We start from the raw sequence: 19,197 nt of genomic DNA on the forward strand, positions 1-19,197 counted from the left end.
GGAACAAACAGCAGCTAATAAGCAGAGAAGTTCATGATGGAAACTGGGAGAATGGCTGAGAACTCAGAAAGGGTGTGGCACCATTGACAGCCATAACGACGAGGGCAGACACCTGCTAGCACCTACATATTAGGATCTGGGCTAAGTTTGAACCTCCTACTTCATCGCCTGTCAGAAGGGCAAATAGTACACTTGAACCATGGGACATCACAGAGACTCCTAACATTAGTGAAAGTTACTTTTAAGTATAAGGTCTAGCAAATAATAAAATGGAATAAAAGCTAGTGACTACCCTTTATAATATAACTGGTATCAAAAATCACTCAGTCACTCACTGACATCTACACATGAATTGGCATTGGGATGACAATCTTAATTTAATCCCCTAGTTTTAATTGTGTTATCATAGATAATTTGGGGATAATTTAAAACATGCAGGCGTAGTACAAACATAGGATACAAGAAAACATATTGTTTTATATCATTACCTTGAGCTTCTGGGTACCTGGGGGTGGCCTGTCTTAGTAAGAGGCAACTGCATTGTAAAATACTAATACTATTTGAATTTGTTTTGTTTTGTTTTGTTTTGTTTTGTTTTGTTTTTTGAGACCTGGTTTTATTTGTATATGTCAGCTAGGTGAAGTTCCTGGCCCTCCTGTCCTTACTTCCCGAGTGCTGAGGTTACAGGTGTGCACTACCACATCTGCCTCCGGGTTTGTATTGAACCAAGAGTTAAAGTAAGCTTTCCATTCAGCCAGGCAGAACCAGTAGAAACATGGTAGAATAAAAGAATATGTACACATAAAGAATCGTGACCCCTTCTTGGAGATATCTGCCAACAAAGATCTAAAATACTTGTTATTTAACTGTGGCTTTTATACTGAAGGGAGCCCCTGGGAAAGACTCAGTTCTACCTACTTGAAGATTAAAAATTAGATTTTCTTTGGTCTTTCTCAGTAAAAGTTAAGAGTCTTCTGAGGTTAAAATTTGGTTCCACATCTGCTGCATTATTGTTGGATCTCACTGATGCTATGAGAAGTTTTTTTTTTTTTTTTTTTTTTTCTGGAGAAGCTGGTGCTTGCCCTATTTAACAGGTATTTCCCACAAGCTAACAGGGTTCCCTTTGTTCCAGCTATCTTGTGCCAAGACAGAAATTCTTCTTGTAAAACCCTGAGAGTGGAAGGCGGTTCTATTTTTACCCCATCTGTGAAGTTTAACTCTCCAGCAACTGTAGGTGCTTCCATCTGGAAGGCTGCTGCTGAAAAACTTGCAAAGTGTGCTCCTATCAAAAGGTTAAATTTTCTGCTTAGATATCCTGGCTCCAAACCCACGGTTAGATGGTATTAGAGCTCTTAGCAACACTAGAGTCCCAAAGTGATGTCAGGGGCTGAAGACCCTTTGGACCACTCAGTTGAACTCCTGCCTGCCCTACTGACGCTCTTCCCTGAGGGAGCTTTCAGGGGGGTAAGTCTTGAGGATTTTTCTCAGGCACAAGTCTTTAGTCTTTAGTGCCCCTGTAAACTCAACTGATTTACGTTTACCCCCTGGATGCATCATTAACTATACTGTCAAAATCTGACTCCAATTTATCTTCCCCAATTCAATTTTCAATGCCATAATCTCTTGTCCCCTAGGTGGAGAGAAAAAAAATCTATTTGTCTTCTGTAAAGCTTTTCTTTTTCTTAGTCACAAGGAGGGGTGAACCTCCCTGTGCAGAAAGCTACCTGCCATTTGTCAAGAGCTTATCAGTGCTGAGTGGTCCAGAATATGATGGGTGCTTTACAAATCATCATCATCATCATCATCATCATCATCATCATCATCATCATCATCTATTGGATATATACATACCCAAGGGTTTCCTGTGTGCTGTCACTGAAGCCTTTGAGCATTCTCCTTCTGTTGACTAAAACTGAATCCCACATGCTCAAGTGAATGGAGTTAGTAGGGACTCAGATTTGCCACTGGGGGCCACTCAGCCCTGAAGCCCATTCTTTTAATGCCTACTCTATACAGGCATCCCCACTACTTTACACAGCACTCAGTTTTGAAGCTGAGAACTTGGATGACTTACAGACTTGAGTCTCTTAAAACCAGGGACACAATACATGCTCTCAGAACTGCTAGTTTCTATATTAGAATCTAGAATCTATTAGAATCTAGAATTGCTTCAGGAACGTTTATTTATACATATATTCATCATGTGAGACCGTTTATGTGGTTTTATTATATATATTCATAATCTCTGTTGATTCATTATCACAAACGTTCTTTGTTTTATATGTAAATTTATGTGTCTATGAGGTGAAATGTATATTTAGAGATGTGAGATGAGCTATTCAAAGATCCCCCAATAAGTAAGTAATGGAATTAAGCAACCAGATACTCCTGACTCTGGGACCCAGAACCCCTTAAAGTCATTTCCTTTCCTATCTGGTCTGTTACCTGGCCTTCAAAGAAGCAGTCTCTGCTGATCTCAGGGCACACCTGCTATGACTCACTTGGCCCACAGATCCTACCCTGAGACATTCACAGAAGCGGTGTGAATGTTTTGGGCAGAAGAACATTAGATCCAGAAAGCCATGACCTTTTTGACCTTGGCTTTCAGCTCCATGCTCACAACTGCTGCTCACTGGCTGTCTGCTCCTCTGAATCCTCCTGTCTTCTGCTCTTTTCTGTATGCTATGATTTAACTCCCATGCAGACTTTTCCACTGCTAAGTGCTAGCTAGCATTTCCCCCAACTTTCCTCCCTGAGATCCACGTTTGCCTTTTCAGAATCACTTCACCTTGCCTGTCAGCCACACATACTCTATCTTTGGGTGATGCTTTTCATTCTAGTGTCTTAATATACATTATCTCAATCAGTCTCACTGAGATCCTGAACTGACTCTGTTGGTCAGGAGAGCAGACAGCAGTCTTAAGCAGATGAGTAAAGCTTGGTCAAGGGATATAGCCACATCTCATGTCCAAGAGCAGATATCTCTTTTTCTACTGTCAGATCCCAACAAACATCAGAGCTTTTAGGCCATAGGCATTGAAATCATGGAGGAATCATCACCCAGGAACAGTGTTAGAAGCTGTCTAGAACAGAGAACTGGACACATTCCCTTCCTTTGTATTAAAAAATTTTACCCCAAATATTCCACTGCATATATATGTAACTCTAGTCATGTGTTCTCAGTGTTTTAAAATTATCTAAATGAACATATTCAGCCATTCTGGGACATTGTTCAATGGCCATGTACAGCACACTACAACAGCTCTTATGGGCTCTGAGCCTCCACTTGTACAGTGTAGAAAACCTCAGTTGTCCTCCACACCTTAGAGGTGCTTTAGGGTGAATCAATGAAGGGCAAAAGTAAAATATATTGCAATCAAATGTGCATTTTAGGAAACAGTAACTAAAAGAAGGAATAGATGTGAGTCCCTGTAATGTACTAGCCCTGTCCTCCACTGGGAGTCACTAAACCTTCACATGAATGGCCCTCGTTAAACTCAGTGGGTAACAAAATAATGAAAGCTGTGAATGTGTTAAAAGGACTGAAAGGAGATTGGCAGGAGTGGAATGGAGAGAAAAGGAAGGGAGTAAAAAGTAATCAGGATATAATATATATGAAGGTATCAAAATACAAACAATTTAGACTTAAATTGAATATTAAATAACAAAAGCTGGAAACCTGGGAGATACTTAAAAAGAAATATTAAGTAAATTAGAAAACAAAGCTACTTTAGATACATGTTGATGGTCCAACTTTCCAGACAGAGATTAGCTCAGACACAGGAGGAGCTTCTTAATTCATAGCTAGGTAAATGTGAGGCTAGGGGAAGAATCCAAGCCCCCGAAATGTGGGTTCCAGTTTATAAGTCGCCCATCCCTGGCATCTCCCAATGTCCGCTGGGATCCTCCAACTTTCTCCCACCCCTTCTGTGGGACACAATGAAACCCAAGCATAAGCCAGCAACCAGAGACAAGCATCTCCAGTTTGTACACATCACTTCAGCAAACTATCTCTCAGCAATGCATTTTATGACTAGTAAGGCTACTTCTAACTCCATACCTGATCAGGGGCTGTTGCAGAGCCACCAAGGCAGCATGGATGGCCACCGAGATCACTGACAGGTGGAAGTAGTCGAACATGACAGGGACCTGGTGGTGCAGACCCCTTCTGGGGTGGAAGTGCAGGCCAAGTGTACGACTGCTGATCATTGGTGTCCCAGTGACATCTCTCAGCCTGAAAGGCAAGTGAATGAGCTCCTGTAAGTATGGTTTGGTTGGCCCTGTTGTCATTCAGGCGACTTCACTTTACAGCCTCAATGTCTTACTCAACCCTGCAATATTCTGTCTGGTTGAAAGAATTTGTCCCTCGATTGGCAAATGCTGGATGAAGAAGATCACAAAGCAGTTCTGGGCTTCAGTTCCTTTGTCAGCACCACTAAACCTGCACCTCAGAGATAGTGAAGATGAACAGATCTTTCCCAGGCTCCTCTCAAGAGCATGATTCTCTTGGACTCCGTTCCCATCTTTTCTTGCTCATAAGATGGCCATTGTTCTTAAAACGCTGCATGGGTTTTGTGAGGTTGTACTTTCTGTGAGAGTTCTAGCTCAAAGGGCATGAGCTGTGACTAACTCATCTTTACAGCTCCAGCATTTCACTGGTACAGAGCACAGTGAAGAAGGTGATCAAGGCTATGCTTGTGGAAATGACTACTGACTGACTGACTGACTGACTGAACAGGCAAAGGCTAAATGGTTCCCAGCACACACTGCTAAAATAGTCTGACCAGTTTTAGGAAGTTGTCAGTTACCTTTGGTCTAGCAACTCTGTAATCAGTGCATATCCAATCCTAAGAGACTGGTCACAGGCAAACCCAGAAGTACCTTTTATTATAAAAAGGGAAGACTTTTTAAAACAAAAACAGTCTCTGTGACTCTGCAAGTTGCACTAATCCAGAGCTTGATTGAGGAATGCCACTTTGAGCATCTTCCAGGAGTGTAACATAGAGAATGTCTCTTCTTCGTCCAGAGATGATAGGCAAATAGAGAACAGGATAGGGAGAGGTAGAGGGAGCAGGTTCCCACAGCCAACCAAGAGATTGTCCTTCCTTGTGATCCTTGCTGCTTGTGTGCAAAGGAGTACCAGCTAATGAATCCAGAGTGCCAAATGTATCTACATGTAACCCATATTTTTTGTTTGGATCAGAAAGAAACCTAATAGAGAGAAGGAGAGAATCCAACCATGGGTGTCAGCAACTGTTGGCTTTAGTCTCTCATCTATCTGGATGACAATGATCTGAGTCTTGACTGTGGATTGGACAGTCTGCTTTGACACTCATATGATGTGTTTGCTAATCATACTCTACCCAGAAAAGAATAGACAAAAACTAATGTGAATTGTTTAACTTGTTCACAGTCACAAGAAAAACTGCCATACCAGACCAGGGTTTTCTGGTTCTCTTCTGTGCTGAGTTACTGCACAGCGTTGGTTTAAGCCCATTTAGGTATCAGCTCCTGGCAGTGAGAACAAGAAGTTAAGGCATAACAGAAACCTTCTTCATACGGAAGAACTGAAGAGAAAAATAACCATTGTTCTGTGCTGGACAGCACCCATTCGTGGAGAAGAAGCACATTTCCTAGGGAGCCTCAATGTAGGGAAGATAGTGAACTTAGATACTGGAGACAGGAGAATGTCTGAACTTCTTATTAAGGACTTAGACAAACAAAATAATTAAACAACAGCAAAAGCTAATATCTCACGGGAAGAACAGCCCTCCCAACAGAATCATTCTGCACACTTGCAATTATTAAATTTAAAGCCAACTAAAAGAACACACTATCCCTTTAAGTATTAATGAATTTTCTATATGCTAACCTGTGCAGAGACTGGAAGGGCTGTGTGGTGATGAATGTCCTGCCCCTGTGTAAGCAGGTACTGATAAACTATGGTCAGATCAGAAAACACAGATAGGATGTCCAGAGCATGTGGCTCCACTTCAGTAATTCTGACTTTGGGAATTGAATAGTGCTTTGGTGGAAAACAGGGCTATCCTGTGTGTTGTTCTATTCATCAGCATCTCTAGTTTCTTCCCACTAGATGCCAGCACCACTGTTACCATGGTCAAAGCCTAGGGACATCATTGTCCTAGTAACATATTAGAGGGAATTCAGGAGCTGGTCTAACACTGATTAAACCACAGCCTCCCTATGTTTGTTTGTTTGTTTGTTTATTTTCTACATACTGCTAAGAAAAGGGGGGAAAATACAACCTACCTGACTTAATAATAATTCAAAGCCTGATGCCCATCTTATTGAAATTTGGAAAAATGTAGGAATTTGACCACGTCCTAGTTGAAGACTGCTGAGCCTAAGTTATTATGTTTCACATGCTTTATGTGACCAGTTTCCTGTATCTTGCTCTCCATTAACTGTTCTACTGGCAAGGAAAACTCATTAATAGCATCCACTGTGATATGTCATAAAAATTATTAGAAGAACTTGTCAGACAATAATTTCTGGAATAAGTTTATGATTGACAGTATGGTTCTATAGGCAACTGGACATGTGGCACAATGGATGGAAGTTTTGGAAGCCAAGAAGTATAAGGGACTCAGACTGGGTGTTTGCTGGAGGGTTGAAGACAGAGATAACAGATCATGGTTGGGGGTATGCAAAGAAGAAACTGGGGCATTAATGCTGAGGGGTAGATGAATTGACTTCTATCATCCCAGGAAAATCTCATCTTAAACATTCTTGTCAAGAAAGAAACAGGGGTGTAGGAGTGTGTGTGTGTGTGTGTGTGTGTGTGTGTGTGTGTGTGTGTGTGTGTTTGTGTGTGTGTGTGTATGTGTGTTTTAAGAACATCTACATAACAACAGCCTGATTTCAATTTAAAAAAATCCTTAAATGAGAGAAGAGCTTAAAGGTTTTCATGTCACATGTTTACATTGGATAAATATTGTTTATTTAATTCCTAAAAGAATACAGGAAAGCTAAGAAGCAAATAGTGCAGCCTAGGGTAGAGGGTAGAGGTCAGCCCAGGGTAGAGGGTAGAGGTCAGCCCAGGGTAGAGGGTAGAGGTCAGCCCAGGGTAGACTGTAGAAGTCACGAAACAAACTTGAACGAGGCAGTTATAAAAAGGAGAACTGTCCCCTGCTTATTTTCTCAGCAAGTTTTACATAAATAGATTTTCAGTTCTCAGAGGGTTGAAGAACAATAGCAGATGTTCAGTGTGAACACATGGTAACACAGCAAGAGTGATTTGGAAGAGATTTTGATTGTCTAGTCTCACAGAGACATTGCTCTAAATCCCCCCACCCCCAATCAGAACCAAATAGGGGGGAAAATGCTTCTCATAGAAGATACCTGTTAAGGCAAGAAGTTGGCAGTTTTGAACATGCAGAACCTAAGCAACATGGCTCCAAATGAGGGAGTTTTTCCAAGCTCTAGCAGACAAGTTGTAATGGCTAATCTTGGCTGTCAACTTGACAGCATTAAGAATCGGCTAATACCCAAGCTATTGGGCACACCTGTGAGGGCTTTTCTTGATCAGTTTACTTGAAGGACAAAGACTCAGACAACTGAGGGACAACCCAGAATACTAGTAACTGGCTATCATAGAGAAACTATGAGGATTCTGTCTTTGAGGAAGCCCTATGTGAGAGATAGTGATGGAAGAAGGAACACAGTCCAAGGATGTCCATGACACTCACTGCTGCTCACTATCCGTAAAGTGCAGGTCCACCTTGAGCTGAAACTCGACCTCACTCAATGCATCTTCTACCTGAAAGAGAAAGACCAAGACAATTCAGCAGTCAACTAGTAATCTGATTGGGACATTGAGCTGACTGTTTCTTTAAACAGAAAAACAGAATCTCGGTATAAAATGTGACAGATGTGCAGTGAGCATCTTTCTGCATATCATGTGGAGTTCTAGATAAGCAGGGTACTTAGGAATATTAGATGGAAAAGGAAGGAATAAATTCACACAGTCATCTTTGTAAACTGTATGTTTTTAATAATTATTAAAGAAGCTTTCTTGTAATAATTAATCTCGATTGTCAGGTTGAAATATAGAATCACCTAAAATGTAAGCCTCTAGTCCTATCTATGAGAGTTTATTGAACCTCTGGTATGTAAATGAGAGCTGATCCTGGTTAGGGTATTGATATGGAAAGACCCATCTAAGTGTGAGATGGTACTTTCCCTGGACAAGTATCCTGAACTATATAAAACGGAGAGGCAGGCTGAGCATTTGCATGTACCGATTGCTCCCTGATTCCTGTTCGGAGATACAATGTAACCATCTGCTTCAAGTTCCTGTGACCTTAATTTCCCTGCTGTGATGAGCTATGCATGAACTGTGAGCTGGGATAAATCCTTTGTCCCTTAAGTTGGTTTTGTCAGCTTATTTTTAATCACAGAAACTGAAAAAAATGTATTAACACAGTCTTTCTTGCAAGCATTTTAAGTCTCATTTTCAAATGGGTTTGACATGGAGTCCAGGCTTGAGTAAGAGACGGAATAGCCCCTACTATGGGAAGAATGATGGAGTAACCTGTCCACAAAACAAAACTTGTGCCACCATGCATGATGTTACCACGTACACACAAATGTCCTCACCCATGGCTGGCAGCACCACCCACATGCTGCAGGGAGGAAGCTGACATTCAGTCTACTTAAGTAATTTCCAAAGTGACTCAAGCTCCTTCAGCTTCAAAACTCTCTTTCCTTCAATGTTTGTGTTTTATCTGTGTGTTTATTTTTATATTAAAAATGGCAAAAGAGAAAAAAATAGTTTCTTCCCATATGTGCCCCCCCAAAATGGTATCTTCAGGTCTTCTTCTCTCTCATTTATAGGGAAATTGTATGCTATACACCAGTTTTCATGATCTGTACTCTGGATTAACTCAGTATTGGCACTGCCCCCATGCCATAGGGCTTACATTCCTGTTTTCCTCCTGGCTGGCTGAAGCCTTCCTCTGCAACTCACAGTGAGTAGTGTCCTTTCTATCTTTATGTTCAGCACTTCTGATTACAATAGCTTGTTTTGAGCTCATAAATTGGAAGCCTGAGAGCTAAATCTGTGAGCCAGGCATGTTTTGTTTAGTCCCCAAGGTATTTTTAAAAATGTTTTTGAACAAGTTGCAATTGTTGAAAATTCAGGTAATTTCACATTCACATTTATATTGTGGGTTTATAGCTTCTGGGGGAAAAAAAATCTCTCAGATCTGGAAAGGCTGGGCTGACATTTGTTAGCTCTGCTTGGATCAGGCAAATCCTGAAAATACCATTGGTTTACACACTCACTGCTGGTGCGTCTCTACTTGAGGCAAAACACCCTGGCTATATTCTTGCCATACGTCTCCCCTAATCTCCTCATCATTAAGAAATACATTAGTTCTTATTCATTGTGGACTCCAACTTCCAGGAATAGTGTCCTGCTGCAGAGGCTGTGTCGATGCATCTTTGAGGAATGAAACTGTTCTCCCCCATTCACATATTTTGATTTTTCTTTCCTTAAAAGGATACCCTTATCCAACAGGGACAGACATTGCCCATCCAAAGGCTTCATTGTAAATGTCTCCTTGGATAAGCATAATTCAAGCGGAGACATACACATATAATTTATCTTTAGGACTTTGTGGTTTAAAAAAATTGTTATTTAAAAAAATATTTAAAAGCTAACGAATAGCTTCTTCTGTTTATTTTGCATAACCACAAATCCTGCTTTGTACACAACCAAAGGGACTCAGGCTCTCACCACAGGCTCCCTGGATATAAGGTGGGAGAAATAAATTCCCTACCTACCTTCTGAGTAAGCACTGAGTATAGAGGACTTCCTGTGAAAAATAGATTTTACATGCTGCAATTCTGTGAGAACTGAGTGATCAAGCTTATTTATGACTTTCACTGGTTTCTCCATACACCTTACTTGCAAGATACCTACACATATATGTTTATAGAAGCCTACATATTATAATTGCAAGATCCCTACATATGTATGTTTATCACAATATCTCTTCCCTCTCCAATCCTCTGATCCACTGTAGCCTGGAGGCTGAGGAGGCATCTTCTAAAAATCAGAATGCATGAGTACAAATCCCGAATCTACTATTGATTGAATCTCTGTTGTTTTTTTTCCTTCATAACATGGGAATAAAATAACTCTCACTCACTTTATAGCATTATCCTCAGTAAACTAAATAAGAATGTATACTAAAAGGGTTGACTAGTTTCAAGTAATGCAATTCGTTATGGTTGTTGGTATTTCTGCTTTACTACTGAGCTTGAAATCCAGAGGATTCTTCCAACTCATCTACATGGTGGCCCGGCATGCTATTTGGAAACTCCTTCTTTAAACCATGGCATTACCACATCTCTAGTGGTGGGATGGAGACAAGTCACAGATCTATGTCTCTGCATCCTCATCCATCAAATGCAGTTGGGAATGCCCCTCATTACACTGCAATGACTCAATGAGAAATTACACTCAGTAAAAAATCCCAACAGAATTTATCTAACATATTTGAGCTGTTCCCTGGTGATATGATTGTTGAACAGCTATTACAGCTAGACCCAGGTCCTATCACTGTCCAAAAGGAGCTTTACTACCCCCAATTACCTTCTACTATCACTGATATCTTCAGGAGTATGATATACCCTGATAGTCCATTTCTACTGACTCTCTTTTATGTGACATCATCAATCTCCCAAGTATAACTGAACTCAACTTTCTGAGCTACCTTTTGCTGTCATGTGGACCAACTTTCGACTTCCTCTGTTTCTGTTCAGCTGTTGCTATCTTTGTCTTGAGACTCATCAATATCCACATACCCAAAAGAAGCAACCGCCTTCATGCCCTCGGTCTCATTTCCAATACTTGCACCTTGTGCAATCTCATCTCTCTTTTCCTTTGAAATAAACCTCCAAGATTGTGGCCTCTATGATAAGGTAAACAGGCTGCATTCAGTGAGATGACTATGGTTCCCCACAGTGTACCCTGAACTTTTGTTTTGATATTCACATCTGTGTCTTTCCTGTGCCACTTGACAAAAATTTTCTAACCCAGTCCCTGTCAGCTTAAATTTACCATTAACTCAAATATCACTTTCCAGTGTACTGCTGCAGCAGACCCTAAAGCTTCCAAGTGTTTCCTATGGGAAGACCAGCAAAGCCTACTTACTCTGAATCAACCTAACCCCTACTCTCCTAGTCTCTGAAGCACTCACTAGACCTGTGATGGGCTTTGGAACTGACATTTTGCACAAGCATTACCTAGCTTCTGTCCTATGTGTATACAAAGGAATCTCCCTCTAGAGACTTCCTATACCTATAAAACTGTGGTTCTCAACCTTCCTAATGCTGTGAGCCTTTAAATACAGTTCCTCATTTTGCTGACCTCCAACCATAAAATTATTTTTGTTGCTACTTTATAATTGTATTTTTGCTACTGCTATGAATCATAATGCAAATTTTCTGTTTTTTTCTGTTGGTCTTATGCTACCCTTGTGAATGGGTCATTTGACCTCCAAAGGGGTCACAACCCACAAAATAGGAACTCTACTATATAATATACTTTTGTTCACTATATTTTTTGTTATAATCTTTCCCTCTCCTTCTTCATAGGGTTAAGCATCTTCTTGTTTTATCTATACAACTTCTTTGCTTTGGATGCTGAGAACATAGTTATCCACATGTGAACTACCATTAAACAATGTCCAGGAGATGATTGTACATATTTTTCTGGTAGATTTACCCTGATAATGGCTTCACTTCTGTTTCTGCATCTGTTCTTTCTTTTCTCTGGCTCATTCTACCTCTGTCTTGTTATTTTATATATTTTGTAATTTTCTCTTAATCTTCTACATCATTACAATGTATATGAATGAAATATCCAAGGGCTTCCACAGTCACTGTGAAACATCCCATCAGATTCTTTGGCTACTAGTTAATTCTCTTCATATTCCAAACTTGGTTCTGATTCTCATCCATGACCTCACTAGATAGACTGAATCTTATTTCCCACAATGTGCTTGTTGGATAGAATCCCATTATTTAAATGAGTGTTGCCCAGTATATTGCTACATGCACCTGTCAGTACATTTTCGGGCCACTGGCTATAAACAGCATTTTGGTTTCCATAAATCAATAGATATGAATGTGAAAAGAACTAGTATGTTCATATGTTTATCCCATATGCAGTATTTAAGATGTGCCCTGTTCATTTGACTCACTATTGCTCCAGATATAGTGATTAGCTGAAACATTTCTTAATATCTTACGGAGTATCCTTAAGGTAATAATAAATATTAGTTTATAGAGAAAAATAAGTTGACACACAGAAGAAAACAATATGTCCTGAGAAACACGCTCTCTATTCAATGTCAGTGTGCTATAACTCACAAGAGTGAAGCTGAGGGGCTCTAAACTGTTAAGGATGGGGGCAGACTATGGTGCAACGGAGATGAAATGATGCTTAGATAATGCATGCGTTAATCTCATAGGTAAAATAGCAGCATCAAAGCACCAGGCATATGCTCCCATTTGCCACTTTCTCTCCAGAATATAGTGCAGACATTGTGAGTGCTCAGAAAACCTTCTCTGGGGAGCTACGTGGGTTAATGTGTAAGGAATTCACAGCAGCTTTTGCTTTTCAACTGTAAATCAGGACCTACCTCATTACATAGATCATAAAAGATGTTTGCAGGAAGCTAAGGGTTGGAGTACAGGCACAGTTTTCAGGTACTCAATAGGTACAATCTGCTACATAGCGGGGGCAGGGGGCGTGTTAGCCAGAGTGCTCTTAGTTTGCTTAAAGTAGCAGCATTCTTTACAGCATAAATTATTTCATTGTAAAATAATCAGCCAGAATGTGGCAAAAAAAAAAGTTTCAAGTTGTTGACCCTGGGAATAAGAACAATAGACTCTAGAGGCCTTCAAAATATATTAATGTATCAAAGGTAAACATTTTAGTCAAGCTCCTATCAAAAGAACAATGTGCCAAGGTCTCCGAGCTCAGTGCTGCTTTCCCCCTCTCTTCTGTGTTCTTTCTCTTTCTCTGTTGAATAGACTGGACTAATTATGGAAGGAATCTCCTCTGTGAATGATGTCCAGCCCCATCTTGATCATTCCAAAGTCCTTTCTCCATACATGGGGCCCTTGATTTTTCTACCATCTATGGCCAGTCTTGCTAAGCAGTACATAAGGCTTTCAAATTTGCTTGCTAACTGAGCTATCATCTCCTTGAAGACATGGACTTTGTAGCCTTCTTCAACTTGTTTCTTATCTAATGACCTAACCCAGAGCTTGAAAAGAGCAGGTAATCAAAGACATCATTTGAGGGATTTCTGGGCACTATGCTTAAGCAGAGGTACATTGGAGCAAGAGAGGAGTGACTTCATGTAACTGAGGCTTCATGGAATGAGTGGCCATGTGAATGAGAAGAAGAAAAACAAACACATCAGAATAGGTGAATATCTGAACCATAAATTCTTACCAGATTTCAGAATCAATCTGTAGCCTCTTGTTCACTCACCTGGAGTCCAGCAATGAGAGAGAATGACTGGTTTAGTTAAGAAAAAAAAATATCTCTTGTGGCCGGCAGATCAAGACTTACCCTCTCACCATCTAAGAGCAAATGAACCCGGAAGAGCATGACATCATTTATGGAAACTTCTTCATTTCTATATAAGATCTGGAAGACGCGACTGTGCACAGCACTCTCATGGACACAGGCTGAATGCAGGCTGCTGCTTTCTGCAAAACAGGAAACCAGTAGGAAGCCATGAACTCCAGAAACATGCTGAAACCACAGTGCCATCAGGTGTCTTTCAGGCCTCGAGAACACTGTTATTCTAAAGCTTAAGATCGCAAACGAATGGGACCCCATTATGGGAACATCTGTGCTTACTGGAGTAAACTATCTCTCAACAGAGCCTTGATCAGAGCCTTATAAGCTACATGACTCTGGTAAAGTCACTCTTGCTGTGAGCATTATCCCTGTCTGGAAGTTAATGCCTTCATAATCTCTTACCTGATCACGTGAATTGTTTCACATGCATCCAGGAAACAATGAATATGTTTTATGAAGTAGAGAAGGTGCCCTGTCTACAAAGACTCCCTAGTGCTTACAGAACCTACTCCCTAACCCCTCTTCCCAAATGCTGCCATAGCCTGTGTGATCTGAGGAATGTTCTGTTGAGAAATTTAGGCAAATGTCAGATTCTAACTGTACTTTGTATCAAGCACACAAATGAAGCACATTATGTGGGAGGTTCAGTGTGTTCTGTTTTCTATTTCATAATCACCCCCCCCAAATATTACAATGTTAAGTTTAATTAAAGTGAACAGCAAAGTTAAGAGACCTTTCTGCATCCATAGCTCAGGGTCATCATGTGCATGAAATAGGTACATGCCTATGCTTACCATGTATATTTCAGAGGGGAAAGGCATGTTATAATTTAAAATAAATAATTTTAATATTTATGCAAGGCAATGATTACTTATTTATAGTAGTATACATCTATAAAGTTTAAAGCAATCTTCATAGCTTCCAAAGAAATTTAGATGTGTTTTTTTGTATTCCCCAAGAAAAATTTTTATAAATATCCTCTCAAATTAGAGGCCAGTGCCTCCCTATTTCTTTATTGGGGATTGAATGCTCATGTTTATCTCAAATTCACCAGGTCAAACAAACTTCATGTTATACCACTAGAAGGTCGTGGTCCATGGAAGATGATAAGGTTGTAAATGGTCTGGCTGAAATGATGATATCCTAAAGAAACAGTTGTGGCTCTCAATCTGGCTATCCAACTATTGTAACAATGGGATCCAATGAACTTGGACTTTTTCTTGAAAATAACACACTGAGAGAAGAAAAGAGCTCGCCAGACTAGAGAATATGTCTCCCTAAAAGATAGTTCACACAGTTCTTACAGCTTATCAGACCAATTCACAGGATGAGAATGAAACCGAGATAATGATGGATCTGTGGTAGGTGGAGCCACACTTTGAAGAATTGCTTAGATAAGGTACATAGGAGTATATTTCTTGCTCTCTATTAAAATGTTGATCTCACTTCGGGACTCCAAGATAGACTGAGGGTCTCTTTGCTTATCAATATTCTCTTTTCTGTTGTGGACACACTGAATACCTCTCTTTGTTCTTTCCACTTTTAACTTGATTCTTTCAATTGGCTTATTAAGACTGGGTAGCTGACCTGACACAAGGTGGAGATTGTGAGCCTTTCCCTCCAAGTTCTATAGCAAGGTCACAAAGGGTATGTCCTTATGAATGAGATATTTATACTTCTAGAAAGAGGCCAAAAAGTGAACCACTCATTTCTTCTACAGTATGACAGAGCAGAAAAGTTTTCAATCTGTCAGTTCAGAGTCCAGCTATTCAGGTATCCTGGTTTCAGACACCCATTCTCCAGAGTTGTGAAAAATATATACCTGTCACTTGTTAAATTCCTAGTTTACATTATTTTATTACATTATTTTGTTCCTTGGCTGAAACATCCCCCCCCCCCTCCCATGGGAAGGCACTATGTGGATTGACCTCGTCTACTAAACAGAAAATGAAGCTCCAGGTGAATGATGGAATTTACTACGTTCCTGGTAGTGTTAGTAATCTATAAAACACACTAAGGAAAACTGAAATAGCATTGTGTGAGATTGAAGGCGAACAGTTACCCATAGGTTCTGGCTTTGGAACATGTGACCTCAGTTGGCAGCACTATTTGGGGAAGTTTTGGAATTCTTGGTGGAGGAAATGTCACTGGAGTCAGGCTTTGAAAATAAATACCCTCACCTACATTCATTTCTGTCAGGGGCATCTCTGTCTATACACTGAAGGCCTGGAATCAGCCATAGGCCTGAAGACAGCGGTAGGCCTAACATGCATGCCTGCTAGCACAAAGCCTTGGGTCTCTGTGGAAAAACACTAGAACAGATGGCTAGAAGCTATTGTAAACAAACAGCTTTGGTACATAGTTGCCAGACTCTAGTCATAGACCTTGGGTAGCCTTGGTAGATAGTACCAACTTACATTAGGACAAGTGAATCATAGGCGGAGTCATAGTGTCCTGTCCCCTGAACCTTCACCCAGCTGACACACTGTTCTGGAAGATATCTGTACTCCCCCTGAACACCTATGGTCCTGCGTCATCCCCTTCCCCACATCCACATCCTGCCTTTTTGTGTATATAACCCGTGTGTGAAAAAGTAAAAAATGTGATCTGTTCAGCCTATAGACAGGTCGCCATTCTTTGAGTCTTTGCCTGCTTACCCCCCCCACCACTACCCCCCCCCCCCCCGCTCTCTTTCAGGTGATCTCCCAGACCCCTGTTTAATGTCCTGCCAGACAGGACACATTTCTCCACCCTCTCTGTTTTGAAGTTGCAGTTGAGGATGTGAGCTCTCTGATTCCTGCTCTAGCTACCATGCCTGATGCTTGCTGCCACACTGTCCCCACCATCTAGCCCTCTGGGACTGTAAGCCAAAATAAATTCACTCTATGTATTCTAAATTCCACTGAGACCCAGTTGGATTCAAGTTGATAGCACTTTTAAATAGCATCTCTTCTGTGTATAGATTCCTCTGTTTTTGTTTCTTGTTCTACCTTTTTCTTCTTTTCTTCCCCTGTCGGAGCCTGGTTGATTTATAAGTCAAACCAACAACTTGAAAGTTGAATGGATAGAGTAACTACCCTGAAGGTCAGAGCAGCATGAGCTGTTTTCTGCCAGGGGGGACAGCTTGGCAAAGAAACAAAATCTGTTTCTTTTCTGAGGAGGTGACATCATTTCTTATAACAGCAGCTTTTCCTGTGAAAAATTGGCATATCCACACTGATCAAGAAGGAGTACTGTGAACATAAATACAACCAACCAGACCAGGATCCAGTGACCTGAAACATCCAGGGGCTGTTCGGTACACAGTGATGAGATTTGAGCTATCTTTTTTTTTTTCTTTTTTTTTTTTATTGGATATTATATTTACATTTCAAATATTGTCCCCTTACATCATTCCCCCCACCACCCAGGAACCTCTTATCTCATCCCCCTCCTCCTGCTTCTATGAGGGTGTGCCCCCACCTACCCCCACTCCCACCTCCCCACCCTCGAATCCCCCCCCCCCACTCAGTGTTCAGTCTTCATGGGACCAAAGATCTCAGTGACATTACACATAATTTTAAAGACAAATGTCTCTTGATTTAGATCAGATTGGCAAACTAGATTATAGAATACCATTTGTCATTGAAGATTCCAAAGCCCCATTACACCCTCTTCATCCCAAGACAGACATTTAGCAGGCTGCATGGGACTCTCTGTGTTCTTTTTCATCATCACTGAACAAGGGATTGTATGTTCATTTATAAGGGAAGGTACACTGATCACAGGACATCCTCACTGGTGGTGAACACCATCGAGACTGTACCTATGTAGCCCCATTGGGATTCTTTCTCCTCCAGTGATGACAGTCCATGTGTGAATACCCCAACCTTTCTTGCTCCTCTTGAAATCATAAAGGGAAAACAATCTCTTCTCAGCAAAAGTACTTCCTAAAATATTTCATCCTCAGTCATCTGCTCTTTTTGTGTATGTTTCCCTATCAGAATTGAGGGACCCATTCACATCATCCATGCATCTTCTTACTCTCATGACCAGGCACACAGAACACAGAATTGGGAAAAGTATACAGTCTTTATCATTCAGAGATGTAATGCACAGTGATCTGATCTGGTGACAAAGATCTATAATTCCAGCTACACAGGAGGCAGAATCAAGATGATTGTATGGCTGCCTGAGCTACAGTGCTAGTTCAATACCAGTCTTTGTAACTTGTTTAATATTTATCTGAAACAAAAAATTCAAAAAGGGCTAGAGACATGTCTGAATTGTAGAAAAGTCATGTGGACTGTGTAAAGGACTGAGCCATGGTAGCACCAGATTAAAAAAAGAAAACTGATGCATGTGTTAGAGAGTTGTCTTTTATTATCACTTTGGATGTGTTTATGAAAATTGAAATTTCACCACACAAGGGACCTACTCTGAGTAGACTATAAGGTGATGTACATTCAAGTCTTCCCAAATATTTCTCTTGTTCTCTATGTCAGGGATTAGCACCATGTTTGAGAAAGGTAGGGGCTTTAGTTAATAAAAAGACAGGTGGAAAAAAGGACTGGAAGGAGAAGAAGAAGAAGAAGGAGAAGGAAGAGAAGGAGAAGGAGGAGGAGGAGGAGGAGGAGGAGGAGGAGGAGGAGGAGGAGGAGGAGGAGGAGGAGGAGGAGAAGGAAAAGAGGAGGAGGAGAAGAGGAGGAGGAAGAGGAGGAGGAGATGATGGTGGTGGTGATGATGGTGATGATGATAATGATGATGGTGGTGATGATGGTGATGATGATGATGATGATGATGATGATGATGATGATGATATTTGGGGAAAGAAAGTGGCATGCAGGAAGGTGAACAGGGCAGAGAAATGTCTGGATTCAGATCAGAGAACAAGAGAATAAAGTTTTATAACTTGATATTTCTCTTTCCCTCCTATTATGAGTGCGACAAATACTTATCATATCTATAGACCTTTTATTGTTTAAAATTCAGATGATGATCTTCCTCTAATGAGAAGCCTTTACACACATACACACAACTCGGGGCGAGGGGCTCTTTGAGGATAGATGACAAGATGGAGCTGCCATTCACCTAACAGAAACCAACACGAAAAGGACACTCACTGATCATTTACTCGTGGCATGAGATTCCCAACCCCATTTCAGGAAGATGGCCATGGCTCTGCTTGAACATAGGACCTACCTAAACAATCAGGTTGTCAGAAATGATCAAAAAGTCGAAGACACCCACCAGATCCCCAGGCCTGAAACCAGCTAAGCAAGCACTATGACATGCACTTAATAAGATACCCAGACTCTACCTCTGAATACTCTTGAATTCAACCCACACTCTATGAGAAAGTGCTACCTACCTTCATTAGAAAACACCACTTTGAAAACTCCCCAGCTGACTGAGTCCTTCCAGGACTTCAGAAGACAGATTGCTCAGAACAGAGTCTTATTTAGTTATTTCTATACCCACACCTACTATTTTTCTGGATTTTTGGCCTTGGACAGGTAACTTAATCTGAGCCCAAATAACACAAGAAACTGTCCTTTTTAGTTTCCAGGAAATGGTGGATAAAGAAT

The 19,197-nt window shown here is 40.7% G+C and overlaps 1 protein-coding gene across 1 annotated transcript in view; it reads right to left on the reverse strand.

The window, feature by feature from the left end:
- The window catches only part of Fam135b (family with sequence similarity 135 member B), a 266,848-nt gene that overhangs the window by 76,322 nt on the left and 171,329 nt on the right, over window positions 1-19,197 (reverse strand). The window contains exons 4-6 of the mRNA XM_034517362.2: window positions 13,616-13,755; window positions 7,710-7,780; window positions 4,061-4,234 (exon numbers count right to left, since the gene is read on the reverse strand). Of these exons, the coding sequence (XP_034373253.1) occupies window positions 4,061-4,234; window positions 7,710-7,780; window positions 13,616-13,755 (385 nt within the window). The remainder of the gene's footprint in view (window positions 1-4,060; window positions 4,235-7,709; window positions 7,781-13,615; window positions 13,756-19,197) is intronic.

This window comes from Arvicanthis niloticus, chromosome 13 (genome assembly GCF_011762505.2).
Source record: "Arvicanthis niloticus isolate mArvNil1 chromosome 13, mArvNil1.pat.X, whole genome shotgun sequence".
Lineage (NCBI taxonomy): Eukaryota > Metazoa > Chordata > Mammalia > Rodentia > Muridae > Arvicanthis > Arvicanthis niloticus.